This window comes from Thunnus albacares, chromosome 7 (genome assembly GCF_914725855.1).
Source record: "Thunnus albacares chromosome 7, fThuAlb1.1, whole genome shotgun sequence".
NCBI classification, from domain to species: Eukaryota; Metazoa; Chordata; class Actinopteri; order Scombriformes; family Scombridae; genus Thunnus; species Thunnus albacares.
This window is the reverse complement of record NC_058112.1, coordinates 20747324-20774540: the sequence shown is the minus strand read 5'-3', so window position 1 is coordinate 20774540 and position 27217 is coordinate 20747324. Positions and strand designations below refer to the sequence as shown.

The 27217-nt window shown below is 38.4% G+C and overlaps 2 protein-coding genes and 1 long non-coding RNA gene across 5 annotated transcripts in view; 1 reads left to right on the top strand and 2 right to left on the bottom strand.

Moving 5' to 3' along the window:
* The window catches only part of ano3 (anoctamin 3), a 34530-nt gene extending 20604 nt beyond the window's left edge, over positions 1–13926 (bottom strand). For all 3 annotated transcript variants that reach the window (XM_044356887.1, XM_044356890.1, XM_044356889.1), the window contains exons 1-2: positions 13720–13926; positions 2297–2503 (exon numbers count right to left, since the gene is read on the bottom strand). In XM_044356887.1, the coding sequence (XP_044212822.1) occupies positions 2297–2503; positions 13720–13834 (322 nt within the window). In that variant the 5' untranslated portion in view covers positions 13835–13926. The remainder of the gene's footprint in view (positions 1–2296; positions 2504–13719) is intronic.
* Positions 13927–16531: 2605 nt separating this feature from the next.
* On the bottom strand, positions 16532–22711 carry LOC122985931. The gene is made up of 3 exons (XR_006404203.1): positions 21924–22711; positions 21615–21778; positions 16532–17209 (listed from the first exon to the last, which is right to left on the bottom strand). It is a non-coding gene; the product is annotated as an uncharacterized LOC122985931 (long non-coding RNA).
* Positions 22712–22900: 189 nt separating this feature from the next.
* Positions 22901–26723, top strand: LOC122985930 (small VCP interacting protein). The gene is made up of 4 exons (XM_044356960.1): positions 22901–23346; positions 23660–23710; positions 24735–24851; positions 25450–26723. Exons 1-4 carry the CDS (start codon positions 23284–23286, stop codon positions 25462–25464), a joined length of 246 nt encoding a protein of 81 aa, XP_044212895.1. The 5' UTR covers positions 22901–23283; the 3' UTR covers positions 25465–26723.
* The last annotated feature ends 494 nt before the right edge of the window (positions 26724–27217 follow it).

Here is a 27217-nt window from a genome sequence, read left to right as displayed (position 1 = left end):
CCAACATTGAAATAAGATCTGAGATAAATAACAATCCAAATTATTTGAATGTGGGCACCAGCTTGAGAGCAACACCTTAATGCAATTTAACAGATCGATGCACCGATGTTGAAAGAGAGCCAATCGTGTTTCCTTCCTTCCTGAATCTTTACGCATCCCACTGATGTACATAAACAAATAACAGTTATGTAACACCCACACACCAGACAAAACTGTACCAACATTTTCCCTTTGAACAGTTCAGATTTACGTATTTTGGCACAAACACTAAATGTCTAAAAGTCTACCCAGGTTTGTTGTATCCATAATGTATCGACAGCTTCCTCATCTTCTGCCCATTTTAAGAGCAACAGCGAGCAGCGAGACAATATTTAGACTCAGTATATCTCTGGAGAATAATAAAAAAAAAAAGTCACACAGTAGCTGGTTGGTTTTGCTGTCATTAGAGTAATACAGTGGGAAAGTATATCTATTATCCACCACCTACAATTTAAAATAATCAGAATAAATGGTGTTAAAACCGTCTTTACTTCAGTATGTACAATGGAGATCAAGAGTGCCCATGTCTAGTTCAGAAAGTTGTGGGAAATTGATTGCAGTGATACATCTTCATTACAGACGTCAGTGTGAATTTCCTCCACATTGAGAGTCAATACAGACCATTTAGATTCAGAGATAAAAGTGTCAAATGTGCTGAAAAATGACTCAGAAATTTGGGCGACGTGAGGTGCTGAAAAGGACCCGAAAGCAGCCTGAACTACACTACTTGATGATGCTGTGTTTTCACACGGATATATGCAGGCGCAAATTACAAGAACATAGGAAAGAAAAAAATTGTGTGTAATAAATACGTGTATCACTATTACCTGGTTAGAAAATGGAGGTTTTAATACTTAGCATCTGTAAAGTTAATCAAAGCTTGCCATGTCATGTACTGTAAAATATGGCAGTAAAGCCGTGCGTTGTGTCCAGCTTGACCCCATCGCACACATGTGGGGTGCTGGTGAATGATCATGTTCTTCTCGTTAAGTGACGCCACTCTGGTTGTTCTGGCTAGACTGTCTCCTTCACTCTACGCTCTTCACAGGCTGACAGAACACAGATCTGATCCTCAGAAGTCTATTCTCGGCACAACGTCAAAGAGCCAGCTCCGACCAGAATAGCATCACTTTGCTTTCTACAGCCTCATCTGCATATAATTCACATGTTTCTTCCCACTTTTGCACCATGCACACTGCAGAAATACCAAAAGGTTGGGCAAAGGGGGATTTCAAGGGCAGAATAATACCAACTTGTTGTTGTAGTGCTGCTTGTGCTAGTCTTTGCCACAGAAATAGAGCCCTCACTGTCAATGGCTTCTGAATATTCTTGAAGATATTAATAAGACTGCATAATGTTCCCTTTCCGACAGGCATTTCCATTTTTACCAGTCTATCCAGTGAAGGAGTATTTTCCTTGGATTTGCATTTTTCCACACCATCTCACTCCTTTTGGAAGTGCACCAGACATCTATGACTTACACAATGTTTTCTAAATCCCCTGCAGCATTAACACTGTCTCATCAATTAATATTATGCACAGGCCACAAATGTCATCACCATCTTGAATATATGTGTAGCAACCAACTGTGTTGCTGGTGAGCATAAAATTCATTATAGTCAGCGCTCTGCATAGTTGAAACACAACCAACAGACCACGACAGCTGTAACTAGTAACAGTATATCAGACACACAATAAAAACTTTAATTTCAATAGAAAAGCTCTTATCACAGACATGATGTGGATTTGCTGTCGTAGGTTTCATTGTCTATATGCAGAGTAGAAAAAATACTTCAGCTTTGAAATGACCACTTGACTGGTGCTTACAACGTCAGGTCGTTTCAAGTTCAAAGCTATTTACCGCAATTTGTTAGCTGTAGGGCCAAATTATCTGTGCCAAAGTGGCAGGTGCTTCAGTAAAAACTCAGACAAAATAATTTGACATGTCAAGGACAATAAAATATAAAAAAAAAATCTGGATAAATTGTATTTGCGTCATCAAAGAAGAACAGCAGTCTGCTAACAGGCTTGCAAAATAATATGACCCACCTCTTACACAGTATTTGCTATGGCAACTTATTTCAGATATTTCTTTTTCATTAACTGTTTGTTACTCTTGACAGTAGATACCCACAACATAGTCTTTAAAATCCACAAACATCAATAATCAAACTGTTGATGTAACTCCTCTCTCACAGCTGAAGCATTCGTCTCATCCACTTATGGGTTTCGGAGGACTTCCACTTAACAGACTGACCTGTCTGTGGGGGGAGGAGGCTGCAGGAAGTGCTGATGCTCTGACTCAGACCTTCAACCTCTGGTTTGGGCTCTGGACTCAGAGGCACCGACAGGAAGTGGTTGAGGTTTATTGGATGAGTCTGACTCTGGGCCAGGCACGGCAGGCTGCGGCGAGACGGCTTCAGGCTTTTCTCCTTTAGGATCTCGCTGATGCTTGTGTGCATGCCTGAAGGCGAGAGGAGCAGAAGAAGGTCGAGGAGGTCATTTGACTTAAAAAAACAGCTTGATTGTGAAAATGTTTTTATTTACAAATTCATAACATGATATGTTTATTATGTATGCATATTTCAAAGATAAATATCTATATATTTCATTTAGCATGGTTATACAGTTAGTGTTAACGGAAAAGGCTCTAACTCTTTGAGGGAGCTCTCAAAGATCTGAACACAGAGGATTCTGCATTACAGGGTTAATCCCCCTTAATAAACATATTAAACATTAAATCTTAGTTAAATCAACAATACCAAAAAATAAAGCACATAAGGAGCAGATTAAGGTGGTGGCAGTAGCTGCAAAAGCAAATAGCATTGGCATGAGTCATGAGAAAAACCCATTGGTCATTTGTAACTCCTGCCTTACTTTACTTACTTTCTTGTAAGAAATTTTGGACATTAAATTAATACGATTTACTGTAAAGGTGTCAGTAAGAAGTGTCAGGTTGTAAAGGTCCCCTTCAGGAATATGATTGGATGTGACGAGTCAGCTGGTAGCCAAGCAGCTGATGAAAGAGCCACATATAAATTATACAGTACTTTGCATAGTTTGTAATGCACATTTAGGTAGGAAATAAGTGGGTTAAACGATAAGTCTGGCAGTTTTCTATATTTTTCAAACAAATCTCATGTGCAGATCCAAAATAAGAAGTATGTGTGTGTGTCCAAAGCCTGATACAGCTCATTCCTCTGTGCTGTAGAACAGCTCCAAAGACTAAGAATAAAAGAATAACCTCTTGACTTTGTACTGAAGTTCTTTGAGAAATTTATAATTTAGTACAAAGTCAAGAGGTTATGTTACACAACAGGCTAGCAAAGCTCTGTAAACGTTCTCACACATGTGCAGTGGCATCTGCCATACAAGGAATTTCTCTCTGGAGACTGAAAATGTGATCGCTGTTATTAGTCTTTGGAGCCATTTCTCAACAAACTACCATGACCAAACTCTTTGTGGCGAAGGAACATGTCACCAAGTCAACAAATCCTCCAAATTAAACAACCACATAGGTCATTTGTACCATGCACTCCAGAAGAACCCATTGCAGTATAATATGCTGCTTTCCAAAACCATTACAAACCACTGTTAAAAAAAATATATGTTTTATGATGTGACAACGCTGTGGTTAAGGTCTGGTTAGATTTAGGCACCAAACCACTTGGTTAAGGGAATGATTATGGTTTGGTTTAAGTGATCGCTTGAAATGTGGTTAGTACTTTCATAAAGTTGGGCAACCTTTGTCGTCATGGCAGGATGGAAACATAACACTCGGGTCCACCTAATGCAGCGGTGTGGCTAATTGATGTGTTCTTAATAGTTTTTGGACAACAACGGAGGTCTACGGCACAGAGGAATAAGATATATCAGGCTTTGGATACACACACAATACTTGTAAGTATGATTGATTCATAGTTGGTTTGGTTCTGCACATGATATTTGTTGACAATAAGAAAAATATAGAAAATTGCCAGACTTACCCTTTAACATACGTTAGTATGAACTCTACAAACCCGTAACTGTTCGATTAGGTTACAATAATTTCCAATTTTAGAGTTTATTTTTTATTTTGATGTTTTCAAACTGCTTTATTGGCTATTTTTTTATCTCCTCGTTTATATCATATTCTCTCATCTCAAAATATAACAACAAATAAAACTGTCTAATAACAGCAAGAAATTTGAAAGGAAGAAAGACAAATTTGAAGTAAGAAAACTTGTTTACAGTACTTAATAGTCCCAGTGGACTGAGTGAAATCAAGGGAGTGGGTGGAAAAAAGGAAGGGAGGGTGAAATCACTTCACTCATCAACTGGTCCATCCTTTTATGGGCTACAGTAATGGTGATAATGTCTGCCCTTCATAGAGGAGTGCATTAAAACCATCAGCACTCCCCTTCCATCAAATCACACAGCTCAATACCTCAAGACAGCACAGCATGATGATGCACCACAAAACTAAATCACAGTACACACATATGCTAGTACTGCAACCAATTTAACAAATATACATGTAATTACAGAATTCATTTGTGCTGTTACATACTTCTTCTTACTCATTAACATGGCATGTTTTCATTAATATCAGTAGAGGTCATTTTCAAGGTTAGTTCAGCAATAAAATAACAATACATGATAGTGGAGCTGACAAGATTGTTAAATGAGTAATTCTGAGGCAACAATACCACAGTGATGAAACTCAGCGGTTAATAACAATAATGAATGTCCGGCTATGAAAGCAGGTCATTGCACCTGACCTTCACATTAGGCGGCAGCTTCAGCGGTGCAGCACTTGACATATTTATTCATGAATTGAAGGTTTGCTCTCTTTCAAATGAGAACACGACATTCTTTCACCTCCAGGGAGGAATTCTTGCAGTGACCTTCCTGAAATGTTGAGCCGCACTGATAATTCACTCTCTGCATCCTGAGGGCCCACACCGCAAGCTGCGCAGTAACTCAATCACATGACATTGATCTCGATGGGATTTCCCAGTGATGTTGGGTAAGAATGGAGCCAGTTAAAGATGTGAGCTTGCGGGCCCAGGGGAACCACTAATCACACTGTTTATTTCCTGTGCAGCCCTACAGATATGACATGAATGAAGCTTGTGAGCTTCAGCTAAAAGCTGTACAATGAATAATTGAGAAAGAGAAAATTGTAGAAATTTTGATGAGCATTAAAACTCTGCTTGCAGCTGGATTGCACTCTACTCAAGAGACAGATTTTCTTTAAAAATAATTTGACATAAATGTCTTTTAAGAATAAGGCATTACTCAGCAGAAAATTCAGCACCGCCCAAAATACCTTTGGGTACACTTTGAATTAATCTATTTGTACAGTACATGCCAAAAAGTTAATTTGTCTTAAGGCTAATAACAACGCTTGATTTCCCAGTGCTTTAATTAAGTTTACAGGGAACACAAGCATCCAGCTCCTCTTCTTGGCATTTCATATTTCAGTCAATTTCATTAAATCCAATATTTCAAATCAATACTGCGCCGCAGGCTTTTAATCTATTATTCTGTAAAGAATCATATTGTGCCAATTACATCTGCAATGACATTTTAGAAAGCAGAGTATTTATGGTCCAGTGAGCAAGAGGGACTGTTTCTCACTGTCTCAGCAAAACAACATGCTAACAAGCCTAAAGTGCTATAATATCACAGTGTGTGTGTGGACTGGCCTGAGGAGTTGATGCATTCTTGTTTAATAAAACTGTTTAGTTAGAAGACCCGGCATACTTTCTTTCCATTACACTGATCAATACATAGAGAATGGCTCCTGCGTATAGTAACCACAAACCAAAAAGGTACATTTACAGGATTCTAGTTGGTCTAGATAATCCCAACAAACATCTGCAAGGCTCAACATGTCTGAGATGATACATCAGGGAAGAACGAGCTAATGGGCCTGTAGGGGTGAGGCTCGGTGGCCCCAAAGGACTCTCAAAGTTTAAAATAGACCCATAAATTGGATGGGGTTGGTGTTGTGTGAAATTGTCTCCATGGAAATTTCAGAGCACATGTAGATGGTCAAATCTCTCAGTCCCTTTGGATATTAAGGATATAATAATGATGATCTGACAATCACTGCCCTGTTCCAAAGCTTTTGCCTAATTTCTTCATGCAGACCGACTCTACAAACTCTGCATCATAGTCTGAGCACTTGAGCATTACATTCAAGTCCATATAAATATATAAAGGGCTCATCTAATGTGAAATCCTGTGTTTAATCTCACTGTGCGCTGGCTAAAACTGGTTTATCAGGAGAAAGTTAATCCTGTGCGTGTGCATGGACTGTATGTGCATGTGTGTGTGTGTGCCAGTTGGTATGGGAGTGATGGCTGACACTGACTAAGTCTGGCACCAGGAGGAGGAATAAAGTGAAAACTGATCAAGAGGCTCAGGGAGTGGACGCTCACTATGAGGTGATGTGTGAACAAAAACACCTCTAAAATGTCTCTGCATCAGCACGACACACGGCCTTGCCGACAAGCCTGTGTGCGCTCTTACAAACACCCACTCAGGCTCATCCGACGGGGAGTTGGACGAGCTTCAGTGAAGGTCGTGATCCGGGATTTGGATCTCTCCTCTCCAGCTTGTCCATGATGGTCTTGTGATGTGAGATTAAAAGGATTTTTTTTTTGGTCTGTGCATGTGTGTTGGGTATGATGTTCTATATATATGCCATTTTGACTATATACATATCTACAAATGCATGTTTTTGTCATATAAAATCGAGAACGAAGGTTGTGTTTCTCAGTTCGTTATGCTTCTCTTGTATATTTCTGTCATAAAAAGTGAGCATATCTCTGGCAGAGTCACAGCTCTATCCCTCTATGTGTATTCTTCTGTGTGCGTCTGTAGGCAATCTACTCCGAGCCAGCTGGAAACTGCAAGCAGGAAGAACAAACGTTTAATTTGAAAAATGTCAAGGATTTTATGATCAATTACAAGCTGCCAGACAGCAGAGGAAGCAAAACAATGCTATGAAAATGAGGTAAAACTGTCCGAGATGTGTAAAAGAAACATCGCTTTAGCCTTGAGTCACGTTTGTCTAACAGCACTGTGAGAGACCTGAGCAGAATGAGAAGCACCAAGACATTATCTGCAAGGATAAAGTAGCAAACAGAGAATTCAGGTCAGTGGGCTGTTTCTCATCATGCCTCTATGTTTTCTCTTTCTATACCTTCAATTATTCATCCAATCATCCATGTGTTCCGCCCACAGCACTTTCAGCGTCACAGCTTTCAACTGAGGAACATTCTGCATCCAGACCTTTTTAAGCACAACACACATCATAACGGCCTTCCCCTTAAAGAGTCCATTTCGGGGGATCCATGCTATAAAAGAGTGGGTAAAAATGTATAAATAACACACACACACACACTCAGAGAAGCACGTCCAAAACCATGCTGCGGTGTGTTTATAAAAATTATATCATGGAGGCAGGACTGAGGGGAGGCCGGCAGCCTCTCTTGCAGAAACGTTCTTCAAGCAAATTAGAGTGTTTTTCATCCTCCGCCTGGCACCATATCAGAGAACACATAGACGGAGACGAGTTCACAGTGAGTATTTGGAACAGCATCATTAGGAGCCGCTGAATATTCAGCTCATATCTTGCGTCACGTGGTTAATATGCGAGGCAAGTCAGTAATTCTTGCTGATCAGGTATAAGTGTGAATAGCAAATGATGAGTGATCTCCAGTGTGGATTGCACGAGGGCTTCACTAGATACTGAGATTTTAATCCATGCAAGAAATGTGAAAATAAATCACAAAATGTTGAAATTTAAACACTTGTGTTTGCTGTGTTCATCTGATAAAATCTATCTGGTGACCTAAATTCAGCATCATAACAGTGTACTTGAAATTATTTTAAAAGTGAAGATATTCTAAAAATAGAACTGATAACATCGCAGTAAATAACTTCTGCAGCGCTGATACTGTGACTGCAGGTTCATAGCTTAAAATTTGAATACAGTGGGATTAATAATTATAATAGGTATACAGGTATTAATTAGATTTTCTGTTTAGCACAGGGAAAAATCAACACGGCACCCCCTGAAATACCCCATGACAAGGGGCCAACAACACATTCATTTTTAAAGTCACTAGATATAGGATTTGAAATTTTCTGATGTTGGTGGCCTCAGTGGTTGTATCATAAAAAACACTTTGGCAGACACACAGTGCAGAATGCACCAGTTCTCACCTGGATTTTGTCTAATTTACACATATAATGGCCTTTAAATATCCATTTTCTCTGTCAACATTTCAGGATGTGTTGGTGGAATAATAAAATACGAATTCTTCCACGATTTGTAATTTCCAACAACAGTAATGTATCAACTCAGTACAAATAAAATGTCTGCATGTTCATTCATACATTTAATTATGACGAATTGGTGAACTACTCTAATCCGATATATTGTATAGATTATTGAGTTAGCTAAACAAGATATTGACTTACAATATGTGACTATAATGACAGTATAATGTGGTTAATGGGTGTGCAGAAGTTGGCCTGTTGACTTGACCTGAAATTAAATCATAGGTGTTTAAAACATGTGTATGTAATTACAGTATCAGAGTTGATCATTTTTAGCCACCAGTGGAAAGCAACATAGCGTCAGTATGTGCAGTGACTATAAAAAGTATTTATTTTCATGTTTTAATTTAACAACATTGAATCACTGTAGATTATAACTTTTAGATTCTGATCAACAGAAACAAAAACTTTGAAATAGCAATAACAGATTTTTTTGGCCATTTAATGGCGACAGAAACAAATTTTGAACACAACATTGATATATTATCACTTTTAAGTTTATATAGTGAACCTGGTAGCAAAAACTTGCCTTTTTAGGCATCTAGCAGTTACAAAGCAACAATATCATTCATTTAGAGTCGTGTTTCTGTCCACCTGGTGAATATCAATCTCAGATATCGGAATATCAAATCTGTCTAGCAACGATTTAGCGTCTGGGGGGCAAAGGCCAATATTGCAGGGGTTCTGGTGTAGCCAGTGGATATCTGGATAATGGGTCCCTGGACCAAGACTTCCTATTCTGTGTGATGGTTGTTGTTTACAGTCCGATTAGCAACTTCAGACAGTCCAGTCCACATTTCGGCTAATCTCAAACAGATATATGTGTATGAATGCAGATACATTTTTAAAAAAAAGCTAAATCGTCATCAGACGATAGCTGATGGATTCTGAGACTGCATTTCAGCCAATGTTTTCCAACTGTTTTGCTCTCCACACAGACTACTTACTTGCATGCAACCAAAGCCTGCTCAAACGTGATTGGTCAAACCTACTCTGATTACAAATGGAAACCAGAACGCTTCTGCTACCAAAATCTTGTCCGGTTGCTTACAACATCTGTTTATAGTGATGAATATTCACTCTCTTTTAGCTCTGTTTTTGGTCTCTACCCACTCCTGAGGGAAATATCCGGGTCTTTAGGTGCTAAATGTTCCACTATGTTCACCACATTGTCGCTAACTGTGTCTATTTGCTGTTTGGTGCGGAGCAGGTAGTGTACAATGTGTTTCTAGAGATTTTTCACTGAAAACAGCTGCCTGCTGCAGCAGAAAACGACACTATGAGAGCAGTGAGAATGAACCAAAACAGTAAAGTTGTGAGCTCGCTATAAAGCTCCGTAAAGCCGAGGGGAGCTGCAGAATTGGGTAATTGTGTAGGTTAATCATGTAGAGTGATGCATTTGACATTACATACTGTCATTACACAATACATTGTAATACATTATAAAAAATATTGATCATCAAAATATCAAAAAATATCAAAATATCAATATCGTCTTTCATGTCAAAGTGAAAAACAATATGAAGTATCCAATAATCTGCTCCACAGACAGCGTTGGCTCATGTTGTCTGTCTATCACATTAAGCCTGACTGTGAACACACCTCGGAGCAAATGGTATTTTTTACCCACGGTTTAAATGGTTCAGAATCCTTTTATACAACCCTGGCACAACCTCTGGATTGCATCATTTGAGCAGATTAAACATCTTCCTTCTCTCTCAATCTCTATATTCCCCCGTTCCTTTATCGTCACAATATCTTCTTATGCCCCCTGATTACTTGCGATTTCTACTACGTCACAGGATTTTCTCCAAAGCCTCTGCTGTGTCTGCAAATACACACCTCATCAAAGAATGCCTGCGGTTTATATCAAGCAATATCAAGCATTAAGTTCACAGGATAATCTGTGAGTTTTATAGACATGATTAAACTGTGGAATAACTTCTCCCCGTATTGTTCTTATAACCTAGCAACAAAACAAGCACAGACTATTTAAAGACCGTGAACGTGTTAAAGTAGCCAGCCTCTTTGTTTTGTCATTTTGCAAACTGTATGTCTACCTGGCATGCTACAAATTAATAAAAGGAACATTTCAGATGTCTGCCTAATATTCAAGTAGCTCGTCTAAATCACAGATGATGCTGTATGTGTGCTCACCCCAAATCTGTCCTCAAATTGATGTCTGTATCTATAAAACCATCTGCCCGATTGCATAAGAGGACAGGTGGCCTGCTTAGGATTGTGCAAAGTTTACACATGAACACACACGCACACACACAATACTATTACTATGTACGCACACTTACAAAATCAAAAATTGCACTGAACCAACCCACTGATAAATAGAAACTTTCTTTTTTAAGAACACACACATGAATATCAAAGTCAATCTCTATTGTGCTATTTTTAATCTTTGAGAGTAATTACTCCAGTTTCTTTGTCTTTGTTTCTTTTCTGTGGTTAATTCAACAAGGAAGATGAGCAGGATATTGCTGGATACACAATATTGATTCTTGAAACACTATGATAGCAGTTGGTTGTTGATGCTGCAAACACTACAGTACTTATGAAAGCGCAGAATAATGCATGAAACAAAGCTTTAGAGTTTGATTGTAGAACAGATTAGTAGATTACTTCAAGTAAATATTGTCCAGCAGATATTAAGTGTTCTGTGTGTCAGTTTCAAAAGTGTTTGCTGATGATAAATGCGGTTTATAATTAGTCTGCCAAAGATGGAAAGTGACATCAGATGGTTATGAGTCTTTTTTTTAAAAGTCCAAATATAGTTTGATAGAACCAACTGAAAATTTCAAAAGTTATGGCAGTAGGAGGAAATCTCTTCAGTATATCTTCATCTTCTGTTTAATCTCATAATAATCAATCCCTTTTGTAATTCTGTTCTGTCCTCCTCAACCAAAAATGTTTTCTCACCTACAGCTCAGCTGGAGCCTTTTAAGGGGAACTTGGAAAGAGATTTAACTCCCTTTAGATCACTTTATACTGGCTTCCAGTTGATTTTAGAATTAATTTTAAGGTTTTAATGAATACCTATAACACAATAAGAGTTTGGCTCCGGTGACTTTAAGAAAGCCTTTCATCTCCGGTGCGTAGGAACACAAAGAGCCATTGAGTTTGCAAAAGGTGAGCAAGCATTTTCAACACCAAGCCTTTTAATGCTGTCATATTGTGTTGTTGATGGCGGTTGAGGAGGTGCAATATGCTTTCTGAATTTTGCTTAGTAGGGCTTTGTGAGCCAAATTTCACCTCTTTTACAGTCTATTGAATGGTGCACTTAGCAGTCACAAGCCAGATTTTTTTTTATTTTTTATTTTTTCATAAACTCATCTTGTGCTACGTGTTTCCTGTTGGCTGGATTGAAGCCAGGAAGTTTTCCATTCTGTGATATATAATGTATGTGTGTGATTGACTCTGGGAGAGGTTGATAATTAAACACACTTTTTGTTATATTGTCCAGTATATCACAATTTTAGATATAGGCTTTTCCTTAAAATGTCTGCAGAATGTCCTGATTTGTTTTCTATGTCTGGTGAATGTAGACTTCAGTAACTGTTAACAGACAAAGTGTTTCAGCTCAGTTTGTGTTAAATGATTACCAACATCGTATGTTCATGTTTGATGTGTTTAAGGCTCAGATATGCTATCTCAGTTATGTCTTGTTCATATTTGGTTTGACATTGATTGACATGTATGGAGGTGTATTATATTTGTTCTTTTGCTCTCATTGTGTTATTGCTCTTGTTTTTATGTTTGTAGTGTCTTGTAATCCCATGTGGGCTGGACACCTTTTGGTGCACGACACTTATTACATTACAGTTAGGATTTTACTTTGAAATAGAAATGTTAAAATACATATTTCCTGCATAGAACACAGCTACAGAATTTAAAACATCATAATAATAAAAATCTATATAAATGATCATAAAATTGCAAACAAACCCTAAACTCAGCCTGGATTCAAGTGGTACAGTCCTTATTATGCATGTAGGACATGGTGGGAGATTGAGTCTGGAGAAAAAAAAAGTTGAAAGTGGATGTAAAAATCCTGCTTTTATGTTCACTTATAGCTGTTTGTTTTCAAAGAAGCAGATAAGCTAACCTAACCTCTTAAACAGGGCATCCCTCAGTCATGAGATTTCTACTTGCTCTCATCTCTTCCAGCTCAGCTCAGCATCCTCTCATCAGCAGCCAGCCGATAGACCCTTTCATCCTCCACAACCAGGTACATATACAAAAAGGGGTCACTGCTCCCCAATTATGAGTCTGTGTTAGCAGAAACAACAAGTTTCTTCATCATGTTGCTAAATTTATACAACCCGCACATGAATAATTAATGTGCAGTTTTAAAGAAGCACTAATGTTCTCTAAGGAGCTGAAATCAATACCAGCCAGCTGGATCAGAATACACAGATTGATGACTTGATAGAGATTTACTTATCTGATTAAATTAAAAGACGTAAATATGGGGTAATTATTTTTTCTTTCACTGCACAGTTAGTATGGTGCACACTGGTCCATTAACATGAACTAGAGTCTGATGTCTCATATTGCTGAGTGAGGATGTATTTTCCATTTGACTGCTTGGCAGAAACTTTTAACAGCTTCTTCCCAAAACCATTTTTTATTACTGTCAAAACCACAAAGCCTGAATGCAGCTAAACCTGACAGAAGCTACTTCACCTTAAGCACAAACTATTTTGCATGACGGTGAACAGACTTGTAAGGATTTCTTTTTTGACAGTTAAACAGTGTGTATTTTTCCTCAAGCATAAGCACAATATATTGTTATCACTGCTTATTCTGGCCTACTTGTACTACAATGGATGTGAAAGCTCCTGCATATGGACACGTCTGTGAAATCACTGCTAATTCAAACACAACTTAAATAACATTTTCTAAATCTGCATTGCTTGAATTATGAAGAAAGGTCAAGTCTTTTTGTCTGAATGCTAAAACCTTCCACTGTATCACAAAAAATGTGTTTTTTTAATGATGTTTGTGATATTTATTTTATCAACTTTAAGATGATTGATTTAAGGTGTTATTTAGAAACATCTGCAGTAATTGGATCTCTGTGCTGCTGTACAATAATGTATAATAAATCAATATAGTCAGTGTAACATAAAGTGGATAAAATATCAAAGCGCACAAGGCTCAGAGGATACAAGACCTCCAACTCTGCGTCACTCTTACAGCAAGTGCAGAGTCCGACACCTCTTCACACCACAAACTATTTAACAAGAGAAGAAAAGTCACCGCACATCACAACCAGCTCAGACATACATCACTGAACCGGACGCCAAATTGTCACATTTTGCGACCAACCTTTCTGCTGCTTGAAGGACTGGATGGAGCCCGAGTGGTGCACCATTGCGACGTTCACTTGGTTTCCAGCGTTAATTAAATTCCGTATCTCGAAAAGCAAAATTGCAGAATACATGGGAAACTATGGAGGGGTTGCGTAGGTGTTCTCGCAGCTCCCATCCTGCCAAGCGATCTCACGGGCGATGCGCAAACCCCAGCAACACCTGTGTAAGCTCCGCATGCTCACCCCCCACCCTCCCCCCCGCCTCCTCTCCTCTCCTCTCCGCTCTCCCCATCCACCACCATCCACGGCTGTTGTCATGGTGACGGGCGGCAGGGGAGGTCCTGGGATGGACACGTCCCCCTCCGTCCTGATTTACTGACTCCAAATAAGCTGCGGGAAATTACCAGGGGCAGCAGATCTCAAATGGGCCGACAAGGACATGTATTGATTCGCACATCAGTCATCCCTTTTACCCGCGCTGAAAGCTGCTTGTCCCCTATGGCATCACATAGTCTAGTGAACTATTAGCTAAAGAAAATACAGGTAGACTAATGTGCACTTTGCACACTGTGTCACAAATATAGCTAATGGATCCGGTGCTGGCTAAAAAAAGATCTCAGAATATGATGTAATAGTACCCTCAGTGAGGATATTGATTTTATTTTTAATTTTAAGGTCAAAATAACTTCACATTTAGGCAACTATAAGCTCCTTTGGAATATTTTTCATCCGGCTATGAAGAAGGATGGACTGAAACCTTTTACATTTTCGAAATGTCAGTCTTAAAATGATCGTTTTAGACTTCATTATTCTAGAAAAGAAGAAGTCCATCAGATCTAAAGCCACTTGACACCAAGTCAACATAAAACATGTCCAGAGTTGTTGACAGAAGCCACCAGTTTGTTAGCTGAAAGACACAGTCAGAGTTAACTGTGACTTTGTGCAAAAAAAAACAAACAGAGCAAAACATCAATAAAGGGAATATGGGCCATTCAACATTTTCTAGGCTGAACAATTTGCTTTGGCAGGGGCATTTAAGACTGTGAGACTGAGAGAAAAACTCAAAACAATCAATACTGTGGCTTAATACTACAGGGCTCGCAGCTCAGCTGTGCAGACACACTGCTGGCAGGGGGATCTCTTGTTTGAGAGCAAATGTTATGAAAAGTCAGTCATGAAAATTGAAGCAAAAACACTTCTGAGCAGGGAGTTGAAAAGGCTGCAGTAATGTTTAATAGCCTAATATTAAAAATGATGGTGTATGTGTTGTGCTGGCTTTATATTACACAAATGAGACTCGGCTAAAATGGAAAAAAAAATGCATTTGATTTTTATGAGTTTGTATTGGATGTCGTAAATATGGAGTCGTGGTTAGAATGCAGAATACAGTATATTAAGTTTCATTTAAAAAAACCCATCAATTTCTTATTTAAATCAGGTATTTCCCTGCTGTGCTGCTCTGCTTTGTCGCCTTGTTATTGTTTCTCTTTCTGATTTTATGGTTTATTTTTTATTTTATGGATGTTGTTAACTCTAGTGTCTATTATTCTACTGTGCCTCTGTTATCACCATTTTACTGTGTTTTTGACAGCGTTTAACATTCATATATAACATGGAAAAACTGGAATATCAGGCATATTTTTAATCACACAGTCAATATATATGATAGATAAACCTGTACCTTAGTAAGAATATGTAGACACATAAAGACACATATGTAGAAACATACACTTATCCCTTTGCCTTAGGTCTTCAGTTGCATGCTGTTCACCAAACCAATCTTATCATGATTAATCTACAAGGTCACTAGTCTTATCTCAATGTCAGCTACATTGAGCTACAGATCAGCAAACCTCCAATCAGGATCTGAAACCAAAGGGTGGGAAAGCTCTGTGTTGCTCGTGCTGTCTCCATGTAAGCAAACACTGAAGTGACTGCTGTGATGTGGACAGTCGCCACACGGTCACAATAACGCAGTTTGCAGTTTGGTCTGTGGTCCTACTTTTGTGTATCAAATCTCTGTCTGTGCTGGTATTCTGGGGGAGTAGTCTGGCATCTGTCGTGGATGCAAATACCATCTGCTTTCTTGCAGCTCAGCGTGCCTCTCCTCCTCCCACTGTTATGATGTTTATTGAAGGCTTGTGGCAGGGCTGTGCGTGCCAACCCTTACTGTATAATCTGATATTGAACTAGAAGTCCATTTCTTCCACTGGGCTGATGAATAAATAAATAAGCAGCCCCTATAGGGTCAGCCCCATTAAAAATTTTATCTTGTCCATTCCTGCTTGTTAGAGAGATGTAGAGAGATGTAGGTCAGATGACAGCTCTGCAGAGGGAGCAGGGTTTTAGAAAAATAGAAATACTGCCACCTTGTGGTTTATATGGTGACTAACAGAGCTGTCAAGAGTTATTCTTCAAATAAGAACCACAAAAGCTTTATGCATTATTTACCTTAGCTTTTGTGTGTCAATATACAATCAATAGTCTTGCAGCTTCAAAACTAAACAGTCAGCTGTCAGTTGTTATCTTTGCAGAAAAAGCAAGACAATAAGTTTCACAGTTAAAACAATATCACAAGTCCCCCCCAAAAAAACCTCAAACTGAATTTTCAGCTCTCTTTTAACTGAGTGTTCAGTAGTCAACATTATATTCCCAAATTATATCTATCGTGGTAAAACTGCAATTAGATTACAAAACTGCAATTAGATTACAAATATAATACTTAAAATAACACTAAAAAAGCAATCAAATATTTCAGTCAAAGAAAAGGTCACAAGCAAGTGTAGGGAGAGATTTTTAATCACATACAAAAACAATGAAAATCGTCCCTGATATTCAACACATGTCTCGCTGCCTCTGTGTTTGCACGCTGTTCAAAACAATCAAAGAGCTCTCCACTTGCTCAAGAGGCTTCTGAATGACAAAGACATCTAACATCAACACATTCAACTAAATGACTACTGATGTCTTCCTCTGAGGCTTCGCAGCCGCAGGATCCGCTGATGAAGTTGTCTCAAAAGTTCAGAGCAAACAGTTCAACAAAAGGTCTTGACAAGGTCAAACCAGCTAATCATCAACTCTGTTGTTTAGTATATCCGATGCCCAGTGGCCACAACACAAACACTTGGCCAGCACTACTGTGGTCAGCAGCCTCATTAACACTCACAATGGCAGAATCAGCAAGCATATTGATTTAGGAGGCAGCTTGAATTTTAAGTATTAACTTTGTATTTTATTACGTGATTCCTCATGTTAACTGTTTTACAGCAATATGCCAAGGGTGGTGGACAGGGCTGGTGTTTTGATTACATACAGATTTATTTACAAGTGCTGCTGTAGCAAACTCACCAGACTGTGGGTCGCTCTCTGTGTCTGTGGCTCCTGAACTCCAGGACACCGAGTGGCTGAGGGTGAGATTGATATGAACATGCCTGTCGGCTCCAGAGGAGCTGGAGGCCTGACTCTCCAGCAGGGGAAGGAACATACAGTTGTCCTGATGACATGATCCTGCAAACATCAATATGAGACAATGTTATGATGAAAAGTGTGAGGTCTACAGTGCTGATATCAAGTGTCTTTATTGTTTCTTTTATCTTGAGGGGCATCCTGTCACATATTCAAACCATAATACTAGTTATGGAAGTTATCAGCGGGAGAATCCAGTAACTTGTACGTTCAGATCAGTAAAATATGTAAGTGATCACAGCAGTCTGGCTCTCCACTTATCCCCCATCTCGTATTACTGCACTCATTCATTTTTAACAGCTCTTTAAAATTCCTTTTATCCTTTGATACTTGACACTAATTGGGAAGAATAAGGACTCCTCACTTTCCAAAACCAATTATTTAACACATCTGATCAAGTTGAATTTAAACCATGAAAACCAGTTAAATAGTTTAACTGACAGAAATGTCTAATAATGTCAGAGTACAGACTAGCAAGCTGCAAGATCGCACTGAACTTAATTGTTTAGGAATAGATTTTTGATGATTTGAGAAGATGAAATGAAAAAAAAGGAGCAATTGAAAAACAGCTTTGTGACTATGCAGTTTGGTTTTCAGGTTAAGAAATCTAAACTGATTAATAATACAAAATGGGCAGCGACAGCTCACTGACTGAACATGCATGTTGTGATTATGTCGGCCTGAATGAGAGTTAATGAAAAGTTAATTGTTAATTTCAATATGTGGCAAACTGTTAACCTCACAGTATTGTATCCTTATAAATGTTGAAGTTTTTCTAATAATGTGGCTGTTTAGATGGGGCATAATCAGCACAATAAGAAGATAAATGTATTGTTTACCCTTTTTTTGTATATAGCCATTGAGCCATTATGTCGTCGTAATTGCTTTGTTACATAATGTAGAGGCTGGCATTCTGGATCCTAAACAGGTCAACCCTAAGGTTAACCAAGTTAGCATACAATAAAGCATTTTAATTTGTTTACAGTGGAAAAATAACATCTACAGTCAGAGATTTTCATTCAGTGTGTGATGATGTGTGCCTCCCCCCCTCATATGTGCATTTGACTTCATTAAGACCAACAAGAGGAGCCGTGGGGCTGCGCTCAGAGTCCAAACAACGTGACTCACCACTGTTCAGAGGCACTTTGCATCTCTGAAATAATTCTCTACTGTACAGGCTCAGCAGTGTCATCTCCCTTCAGCCTCTCTTCTTGATGGAGCCCATAAGAAAACAACACATGGCTGCTTGGATGTTATTTAAAACGCTGCAATTTTAAATGTGAACACTTTAGTATATGACAACAACTACAATTATTGCCAAAGGGCTGATAACCTGAACCTGCAGAGATAGAGTGGTGTATTACAGCTGAAAATACAGCAGTATGTTTCAGTGATTACAACCAATTCAGTGTATTTTTACAGAATAAGTGCAATTTCTCAACTCTCTGGGGTGGTTCACTAACAAAAACAACGACTGCCATTAAAGAAGATCATTGCACATTGAGGGCACAGATACAAAACTGACTGACACACTGCAGCGAGGTGACCTCTTGACATCTGCTCAGAAGAAAATGTTCCACCTAATATGTGCTTTGTCCATTACAGCTGTGCCGTCTAAGTGCGGTGATATACTGTCCTAACTCCTTAGGACAGTATACAGAGTACAGAGACATTAGGTGGATCGATTGATGAGCAAGCGGGCTCCTTCCTGCGTGAACTTCCTGGCGCATTGATTATTTATTTCAACAAATACATTTCAAAGACCCAGGTCATCGAATTCTACTCTCACAGTAAACTATGTAAAAGTATCATTTACCCCACAGTCACATTATCTGACCAATACTACCATCATTACTAACTTTGAAACAAATGTCACAAACACATCTTGGTCTTATTGATAATTGAATAATATAATAATATACCTGCACAAACACTTTACAACATGGAAATGTCAGCAGCTTATAAAGGAAATGTAATTGAGTACAGCATGCAGGTGGACATCTTCACCAGCAACTTGTTAATTGAATAAAAAGGGCATCAGTGTTTATTACCTTCATACAAAAAGGGGTGTATATCCAGACTGAAGGGCATTTATACTGCAGTATTTCCATTACATGATGGCTACTCAGACCTAGTGTGTGTGTGTGTGTGGCTTACATTTCTTAAACAGCTTACATTAGTCAGCAGCGATCAGTTAAGGCCAAATTAATGTTTCCATAAAATCATAACATTCCTGCCTCCTCCTGCAGATAAGATATGCATTAATGCATTAAGAAGTGCATTAAGAAGCAATGATTAGATGTTTGAAAAACAGCATGCAAACTGTGAAAAAAATAGTACTCTGTAAGAGGAGTTTGACTTCAAGCAGATGCAGTTTCACCTAGAATTCCTTAAACCCCAAGAAAGACTTCAGATTTGACAGAAATTGACAGAAAAGTGAAACGTGTGGTAGCTTTTTAGTACAGAATGAATGACATGTTCCAGGAATGTGAAGATTGTATCTTCTGTAGCTGTGAAATAAAAATGGATATTGTTTTCCTAAAGAAGGTACAGATGTATACAGCTAATATACACAACTTTATTGTACAGTTGGAGTTCTTTCATTAGCTTATTCAATACTCAGAAGAAGAGGAAGAAAATTCTTTGCAATTTCTCTCATCAAAAGGCCATTGTACGATTTTTTTAGTTTTTAAAATCCAATTTTCAGAAATTTCCTCCCAGGGAGCATCCTGCACATGCACAACTCCTGTCATTCTTGGAGGTGTGCACTTTTAAAAACATCTTATGTAACCTGGTCACACTGCCACCGGACCAAAAATATGGGGTGAAGGAGCACACGCCGAAGGATCCAAACCAGCTTTAAAGCCTTGATTATTTATACTGTGGTAAACACTTGACCCAGCTTCCAGCACATCAGCCGCCCCCTCAGTGCAGAATTTGCCCCCATGTCTGTCTCAGGGTCTCTGCACACCACTAAACATTATCCACATGGCTCAACATAGAGGAAAACACTGTCCTATTAGCTATCAAGACATAACCACAGTTTTGCCATTTTCATCTTTGCCTGAGGCTGTGATGATTTAGAACAGCTAATAAAAGCCACAGCGTTCATGCATTAGATAGTTCATTAAACTGAATGACACTGGACATGTTTGCTGGATTTCCCTAAAGAGTCACGCTCTCCTTTCTCTGACCACTGTTATTTCAGCACAAGTCACAAATAAGCTTTGCTGAGTGCTGTGCAGACATGACAGTGATGAAAACAGAAAGACAAACGCCCTTCGTGATAATTATTCTTGTAGAGTTGTGATCACTTAATCAATTTCTCCTATACAGGAAATGACATGAAGGAACCAGTTATGTGTATTCTTAAAAAAAACTATAATTGACAAGTGTTTGTCAGTTCATTCATTCATTCGATATCTCTCTTCATAAATAAATCAATACTAAAGGATCTGTTTTACTAAGTGGATTAACAGTCTATGCCAACGGCACGGCTCTATGGCAAAGTCTGTGAGTCAGTCAGTCCATCAACTACTGGATGGATTGCCATGAAATTTTGTACATTCATGGTCCACAGAGGACGAATCATATTGTCTTTGGTGATCTCTTGCGCCACAATGAGGTTTACATTTCTGATTCAGAGCGAAATATCTTGACAACTATTGGATGGATCGGCATGAAATATGCCACATTTATTCATGATCCTTAGAGGATAAATCCTAATGATTTGGGTGATCGTTCTTTTTAGCACCACCAACAGGTTCTAAGACATCCTTAGTTGTTATTGAAACATCTCAACTATTGGATGGATTGCCATGAAATTTGGTACAGACATTCACAGTCCCCAGACGGTGTATTGTAATAACTTTCATCTTGAGCTTTCATTTAGTGCCATCATCAGGCCAGTGGTAATTAGCAAATGTTAGCAAGCGAACATGCTAAACTAAGACAATAAACATGGTAAACATTATACCTGCTAACTATCAGCATGTTAAGGTTGTCATTGTGAGCATGTCAGCATGCTGTTGTGAGCATTTAGTTTAAAACCTTGCTGTGCCTAAAAACACCTCACAGAGCCGCCAGCATGGCTGTAGACTCTTCATATGAACTCTTCTGCACTATGTTTTACAGTATTTTGGAACAGTATAATCACAGGTGTACTGTTACTCTAATTATAATAGCTGAGTACATGGATTTGCTTAAATTACCTTAATCCTTAAATAAGGATTTAAAATGAAAAAAGTAACAACATGTAAAGAACTTGCATATTCCTCTATATTACAAGATGCAAACATGATTAATTGGACAGCTTATTACAGATCACATCTTAACAGATGACAAAAATCCTTCAATATGACAACAGCAACATAAATAACACAAATAAAGTATTTTAAATGAACACAGTATCTCAGCGTGCATCCTTTAAGAGTGTAAGTGATCCTACCTGAGGAGCTACCAAGAGCCTGAGACACTTTGACTTCCATTGCTGCAGGTACTTGCGCCTTCAGTACAAATCCTCCATCAGTAAGTTTCTGAATGACAACTTGCACAGCCACAAAAGCTGTGCAGCCTCATGAGCCTGCCATCCCCACAGTGCAGCAGTTTGAGCTGTGAAATAGCCCGGGCGGTGCAGTAAAGATGGATGGGTGGAGTTTAAAGTGTTGTCCGGTGAAGCGGGGTACAACATTAGACTCTCAGGCTATTGATTGTAGAATATTGATTGGACTGAATTGCTGTATGGGGCATCACTCACCTCACATGGGGCTTACTCATCAGTCTGCCTGACTGACAGCAAAGTACAACAAGATGACAATATCCAGTCACTCAAAGGTGGATTTGACTTGAATTTGGTGGCTTATGTAGGGTAATTACACGGTGACATTTACCCTATGGAATCAGTTATTTAAATTGCAGAAGATTTTTTTTTTATCTTGTATTAGAGTTTTTTTTCGTTTTCGCATTTCAGACGGTTTTCTTTCATCTAGACCTGTATAAAAAGAATAACTCCGGGTGATGGAGTCAGGGCATAACAAATCTATTGTGATCACACTGCATTTACTGTGCTCGTTGGAGTGAGTAATTGCAAGCCAGCAATCATTTTGTAGTGGTCATGGATGTATTATTTTATTGACATTGCCATGGTCGTGTCTGGATGATAACCTTAGATTGCGAAACTATCGCGAGATTTGCAATGAAGTAGTAACTTAAACAAACACCACGTTTCAAGTGATCATTTTAACACAAACCATGATCTTTCCCTAACCCTATCCGAGTGGTTTTTGTGTCTTAACCTAACGTTGTCACGTCATAAAAACAGCGAGACGAAAATAATTTGAAGCGGCTCGCGAGAGTTTCTCAAATCTAGGGTTACCAACGAGACACGATCCGTTACCATGGTGATTATGATCTGTTTCGCCTTCCGCCACAGGGTGGTGCTGTTAGACCAGCTGTCAGAGGATGAGTGTGTGGCTGTGTGGTCGTATCTGAGCTGCATTCAACACCATGTTACAAATACTGTTCTGTACAGTATAAACGCACTGACGTTAACGTAGACGTGTTGTAAACAAGATCACTACTACATACGTTTTTTAAACTATGAAAAACAGTTATCGTCATGTTTTGATTTGTGACAATACAAGTTGATACAGGTGCAACATGCTTGAAGAAACCGTCATCCGTGTTCATTGACTAAATACGTTACACTGGATGTGTTACGTTATTGAACGCACATCGGCAGATTAGTCAGCCAGTTGAACTCTGACCAAAGCAAACTCACAAGGAGAAATATTTGGCTTTGACGTCCGACCTCCAAACAGCTATTTTTCCAAATGCCGAGGCGACCAAACAAAAGGTGTGAGGAGAAATAAACTATTGGGCGGCTTGCAGCAGTGACCGAGCTAATAGTGGTAGCTATCGCTTGACTATTAGCTAGGATGCTAGCGTTACTTTAGCGAGCAGAAGCCGTTACCGTTATGCCAAACGCCCCAACAGCAGCCGTTGGGAGTAGAAGCTGCTGCTTCTGTTGCCTTAACTGTCAGCTAGTTAGGCTAAACTGAGACGCTGATAACTCATTTTCTACGCTACCTTTTACTGCCTGGAATAACAACTCAAGTATGGGGATGTGCTTATCGTGCCTTGGTGGAGCAGCGGACGACGTTGTTGTCACTCCAGATCCAGTACGTAGCTTAAATTAACGACTACTTTTATAACCAACACTGAACCTGTATAAGCCAGAATGCCATGCTTGTATTGCATTATAAAATGTGTAACATAAAGCAAAGTGATTTAACGTAGGTGACATGAGTTTGTTTAATAATCATCTGGACAAGAAGAGGCCCTACTAGGTAATGTTTAGGAGGCGTTGAGTGTGTTTAGCTTGTGTAAACACTGGCATGTCAGGCATGTAACCTACCAGGCCCAGCACAGTTACCTCAAGGCTTTCTGCTTGACTTACAGTCCTAACCTTAAGTTTTTTTGTGTTCTTAACAGGAGACAAGGAGGAGACAATTAGCTGAGGCCGCTGAAAAGAGGCAAAAAGAGGTAAGTTATAAGTCTTTTTTGTCCGTGAGTGAAGTGCTAAAACACTGGCAAGACAGTGTGGTATAAACACTCACTAAAACTAATGCAGTCTAGTACAACAGCCCTGCAATAAATCCTGCCTTCATGAAGGTTATAATGTTCAGTTTTTGCTAAAACTGATGGGATGTTTTAACTTCATGGCCACCCTGAGAGGTCTATTCAATATTTAGTCTACCCTTATGAGAGATACATCTCAGTATAGGACGATATCATTAAACAACAACAAACTACGGGCTCCAATATGATCTTAAAGTTGAATTAACATCTCTCCAATACAGTTCAAACAAAGACGAACCATTATAACCTTAGTGGAGATAAGGTTTATTGCAGGGCTGTTATATGAGACGGCATTTATAGATGTAGCTGACAAAATGGTAATTGAGGGTAGTATACTATTATAGTTCTCTATTAAATACACAGTGTTAAAGGTTGACCTCACAATGTAGTGAGTAATTTTTTAATTGTACAGAAAAGCCACTTGCAAACCCGTAAGAGCCATGCAAAAGGTCTATCAAGGTAAGTAGACATGGACCACAATGAAAAATCTTCCTGGCCAGATGAATCTTTGGATTGGCTCTCATCTCAACTACCACATTTCATCTTTCTGCTCTAAGTCACTTTTTTTATTTATAAAACTCCTGACTGTAACACTCTATGGAATGAAAATCATTTCTCCTCAGCCTGACAATTCACACTTTTACTGCCACAGATGAAATACACTGGGCCCCTAACCCGCAGTCACGTTTCAGCAAACATCACAACACTATTGAACTACTCCATCCTTTAGCTGAATTGCCTTTTTCAGTAGTTGTACACCTTTTTGCTAGTTGTGAATGCATATACGTTTTTCTCTTTGAAAATATTTTATTGAAACATGCTTTCGTGGAGGTGCATGTCATTAAGACTGATTATATATATTTTTAACATGTGTACAATATAGAAACACATTTTTTCGTGCTTTTTCATATTCCACTCACTTTTTCAGACAGCATATAGGGGTGTCAAAAATCCCGAAGCAGTTGAGAGGAAAAGGAAAAAACAGGAAGAGGTCGAGAAGAAGGAGATGACCACCTCTGCGTCTGGTGGCGGCGGCGGGTTGAAGGTTAGTTTTGTGTTAATCCTTAAGTTTTGTGATCATAAACGTCACTCCTGAAGTCCAACACAAATGAATAAGACTTGCTCTTTGAGATGTCAGCTAGCATACAGTTTGGAAATACTGAACCATCTTTCTCAAGTGAATCCCATGAATGCAGGTACAGGTTTGATATCTGGTTTGATATTAGAAGTTTGAGTCTGTGTTGTCTGGTTTCAGGTTGTGACTGAGATTTGCCAGGTATCATTTAAAAAAATTCTTTTTTTGAAGAGACTTGTGAAATTAACTTTCATAAATTCACATCACAGTAGTCTTGAGCAAATACCCTTGTTATTAACATGACAATATCTGACTAGTGCGTTCAGAGGATATTTAACTATAAAAGATTTAAGAAACAATCACTGGCTTTGTGGGGACCATTGGTAGAGGTACTCAGAATTTTACTCATCTATAGCAGTCACAAAATTCTGAAAAATGTATCATAATACAGCAAAAGATCAAATTATACGTACACTAACCAAAATTTCTGTTCTCTATTTCTAGTCTCTGTTGATGATGGATGAAAGATTGAGAATTGTTCTGATATTTCTCTTTGTTTCTTCTCTAGTGGCAGGTGGGCTGAAAATCCTGAAGGTAAAAGCTGAAGTCATGACTCTGAAGTGCAAAACAAGATGAAGTATCGCTGCAAGATGACTTGAAAGATGTTTGAACTGCTGTCCATTTTTTTTTAAATTGATGTTTTTTGCCTATTTTATGATGTTTTGAGACAAACACCTGCAGTTTTCATACTTTAATGCAAAACAATTTATGGTGGTAGAACAGCAGGACCTGCCCGCTTGTTGCCAAGTTATACAAGTCAGGGATGACACATGGTAATGTGCAAACAAGTACATGTCCTACTGTATTAGTAATTAATTTCACAGTTAATACGACAGAGTCTTACAGTGACTAAAATTTGATAACACGCAAGAATATGATGATGAAGTCCAGTAGTGTCTCTGATGACGGTTGTGATACATTTCACACATTTCATCATTACACTGTTGTCGGTTTCATATTTGAGGATCAATATTCACTGTCAATCCGTTAACGGTCACATAACTTTTTGTATGACTTTTCCAGAAATTAAGTTATGCAAATGAGACATTTCACAAGTAAAATACAGTTTATGTTTACAAAGACATTTAAGTGTGCGTAGGATTAGTATAAAAAGCACCCAGTAAGCATTATTTCACCTTGTTTGTGGCTCTAATTTTTTTGCAACACAGAGACTAGTGCAACAAGATGGCGTTTTCCTTTATAATGCATTTTGTGCATCCCTGCAACAGCTAAAGAATACTGCTGAATAACAGGAAAAAAAACACAAACACACTTTAACTATTCTAACCAGTAAAAATTTAAATATATATTAAATATTTTGCACTAGTCTTTGACACTGTCACTTTAAAATAAAGCCACGAGTGTTTGTTGTTTTCTTATTTACTGCACAATTTAAGTTTGTTGCATTGAGTTATGATGTAAAACTCTAATGTATTGCCTGCTTAATTTAATTAAGGTATGAAATGTGTTTATGAATTGCCATATGACAAACATAAGCTTTTGTTTGACACATGAATTGCACACAGTTCATCAATACTCGGTGAACAGCTTGCTTCTACTCTATGTTGGTAGATATTCAAGTCCACTACAATGGAAACAGGAAGAAACTGAAGAAAAATAATAAGAAGTGTGTAAATAATTAAGTATTTACTTTGACTTGCTTAACTGCGTGCATTTCTTACAGCCTTCACTTGATCCTTAAATGCTTCCGGTGCTTTTGACGATTTGTAGCACAGGAAATCTAGCCAATGATATTTGCTACAATAAATCACATTTCTGCTACTCTTGTGTAGATTTTATGTGCAGATTTTCAGTTTTACAGGAAGATGATTCAAGCACAGGTAATGTTCAGATTTGGCTAAAATGATCAATGATGGTATCTGCAATATACTGTAATTGAGATACATATTTGCTAATACATTTTTACGCTTAGTTGTAGAATTTATATGTTGAACATGTACCAGTATTTTTCAGTTTGAAGTATATAAAAAAGGTTTAAACTCCAAAGCAGGATCCTCTTTAAGATTTGGTTAGGAAACTTACCCAGTCCTGCTTATATTATTTAAAGACAAATTAGGTATTTTGAGTTGGGAAGTTTTAAATTTTGAGAATTTATTAAAATTATACATCTATGAACAGAAATTGGACGTATTAACTGCATATACAAGCCTGTGCTTTGCATAGCCACTAATCTCATACCAAACCCACATCCACCAGGGAAAAAAGTTGGACAAATGAACACATTGAATGTTTCTGTTAAATGTAAAGAGCTCATT

Bases quoted from the DNA above. Each gene is read 5' to 3' on its own strand.
- LOC122985930 (XM_044356960.1), top strand. From the start codon at position 23,284: ATGGGGATGTGCTTATCGTGCCTTGGTGGAGCAGCGGACGACGTTGTT. The intron at 23,347-23,659 runs GTACGTAGCTTA...TGTTCTTAACAG, and splicing joins TTGTTGTCACTCCAGATCCA to GAGACAAGGAGGAGACAATT. The intron at 23,711-24,734 runs GTAAGTTATAAG...TCACTTTTTCAG, and splicing joins CTGAAAAGAGGCAAAAAGAG to ACAGCATATAGGGGTGTCAA.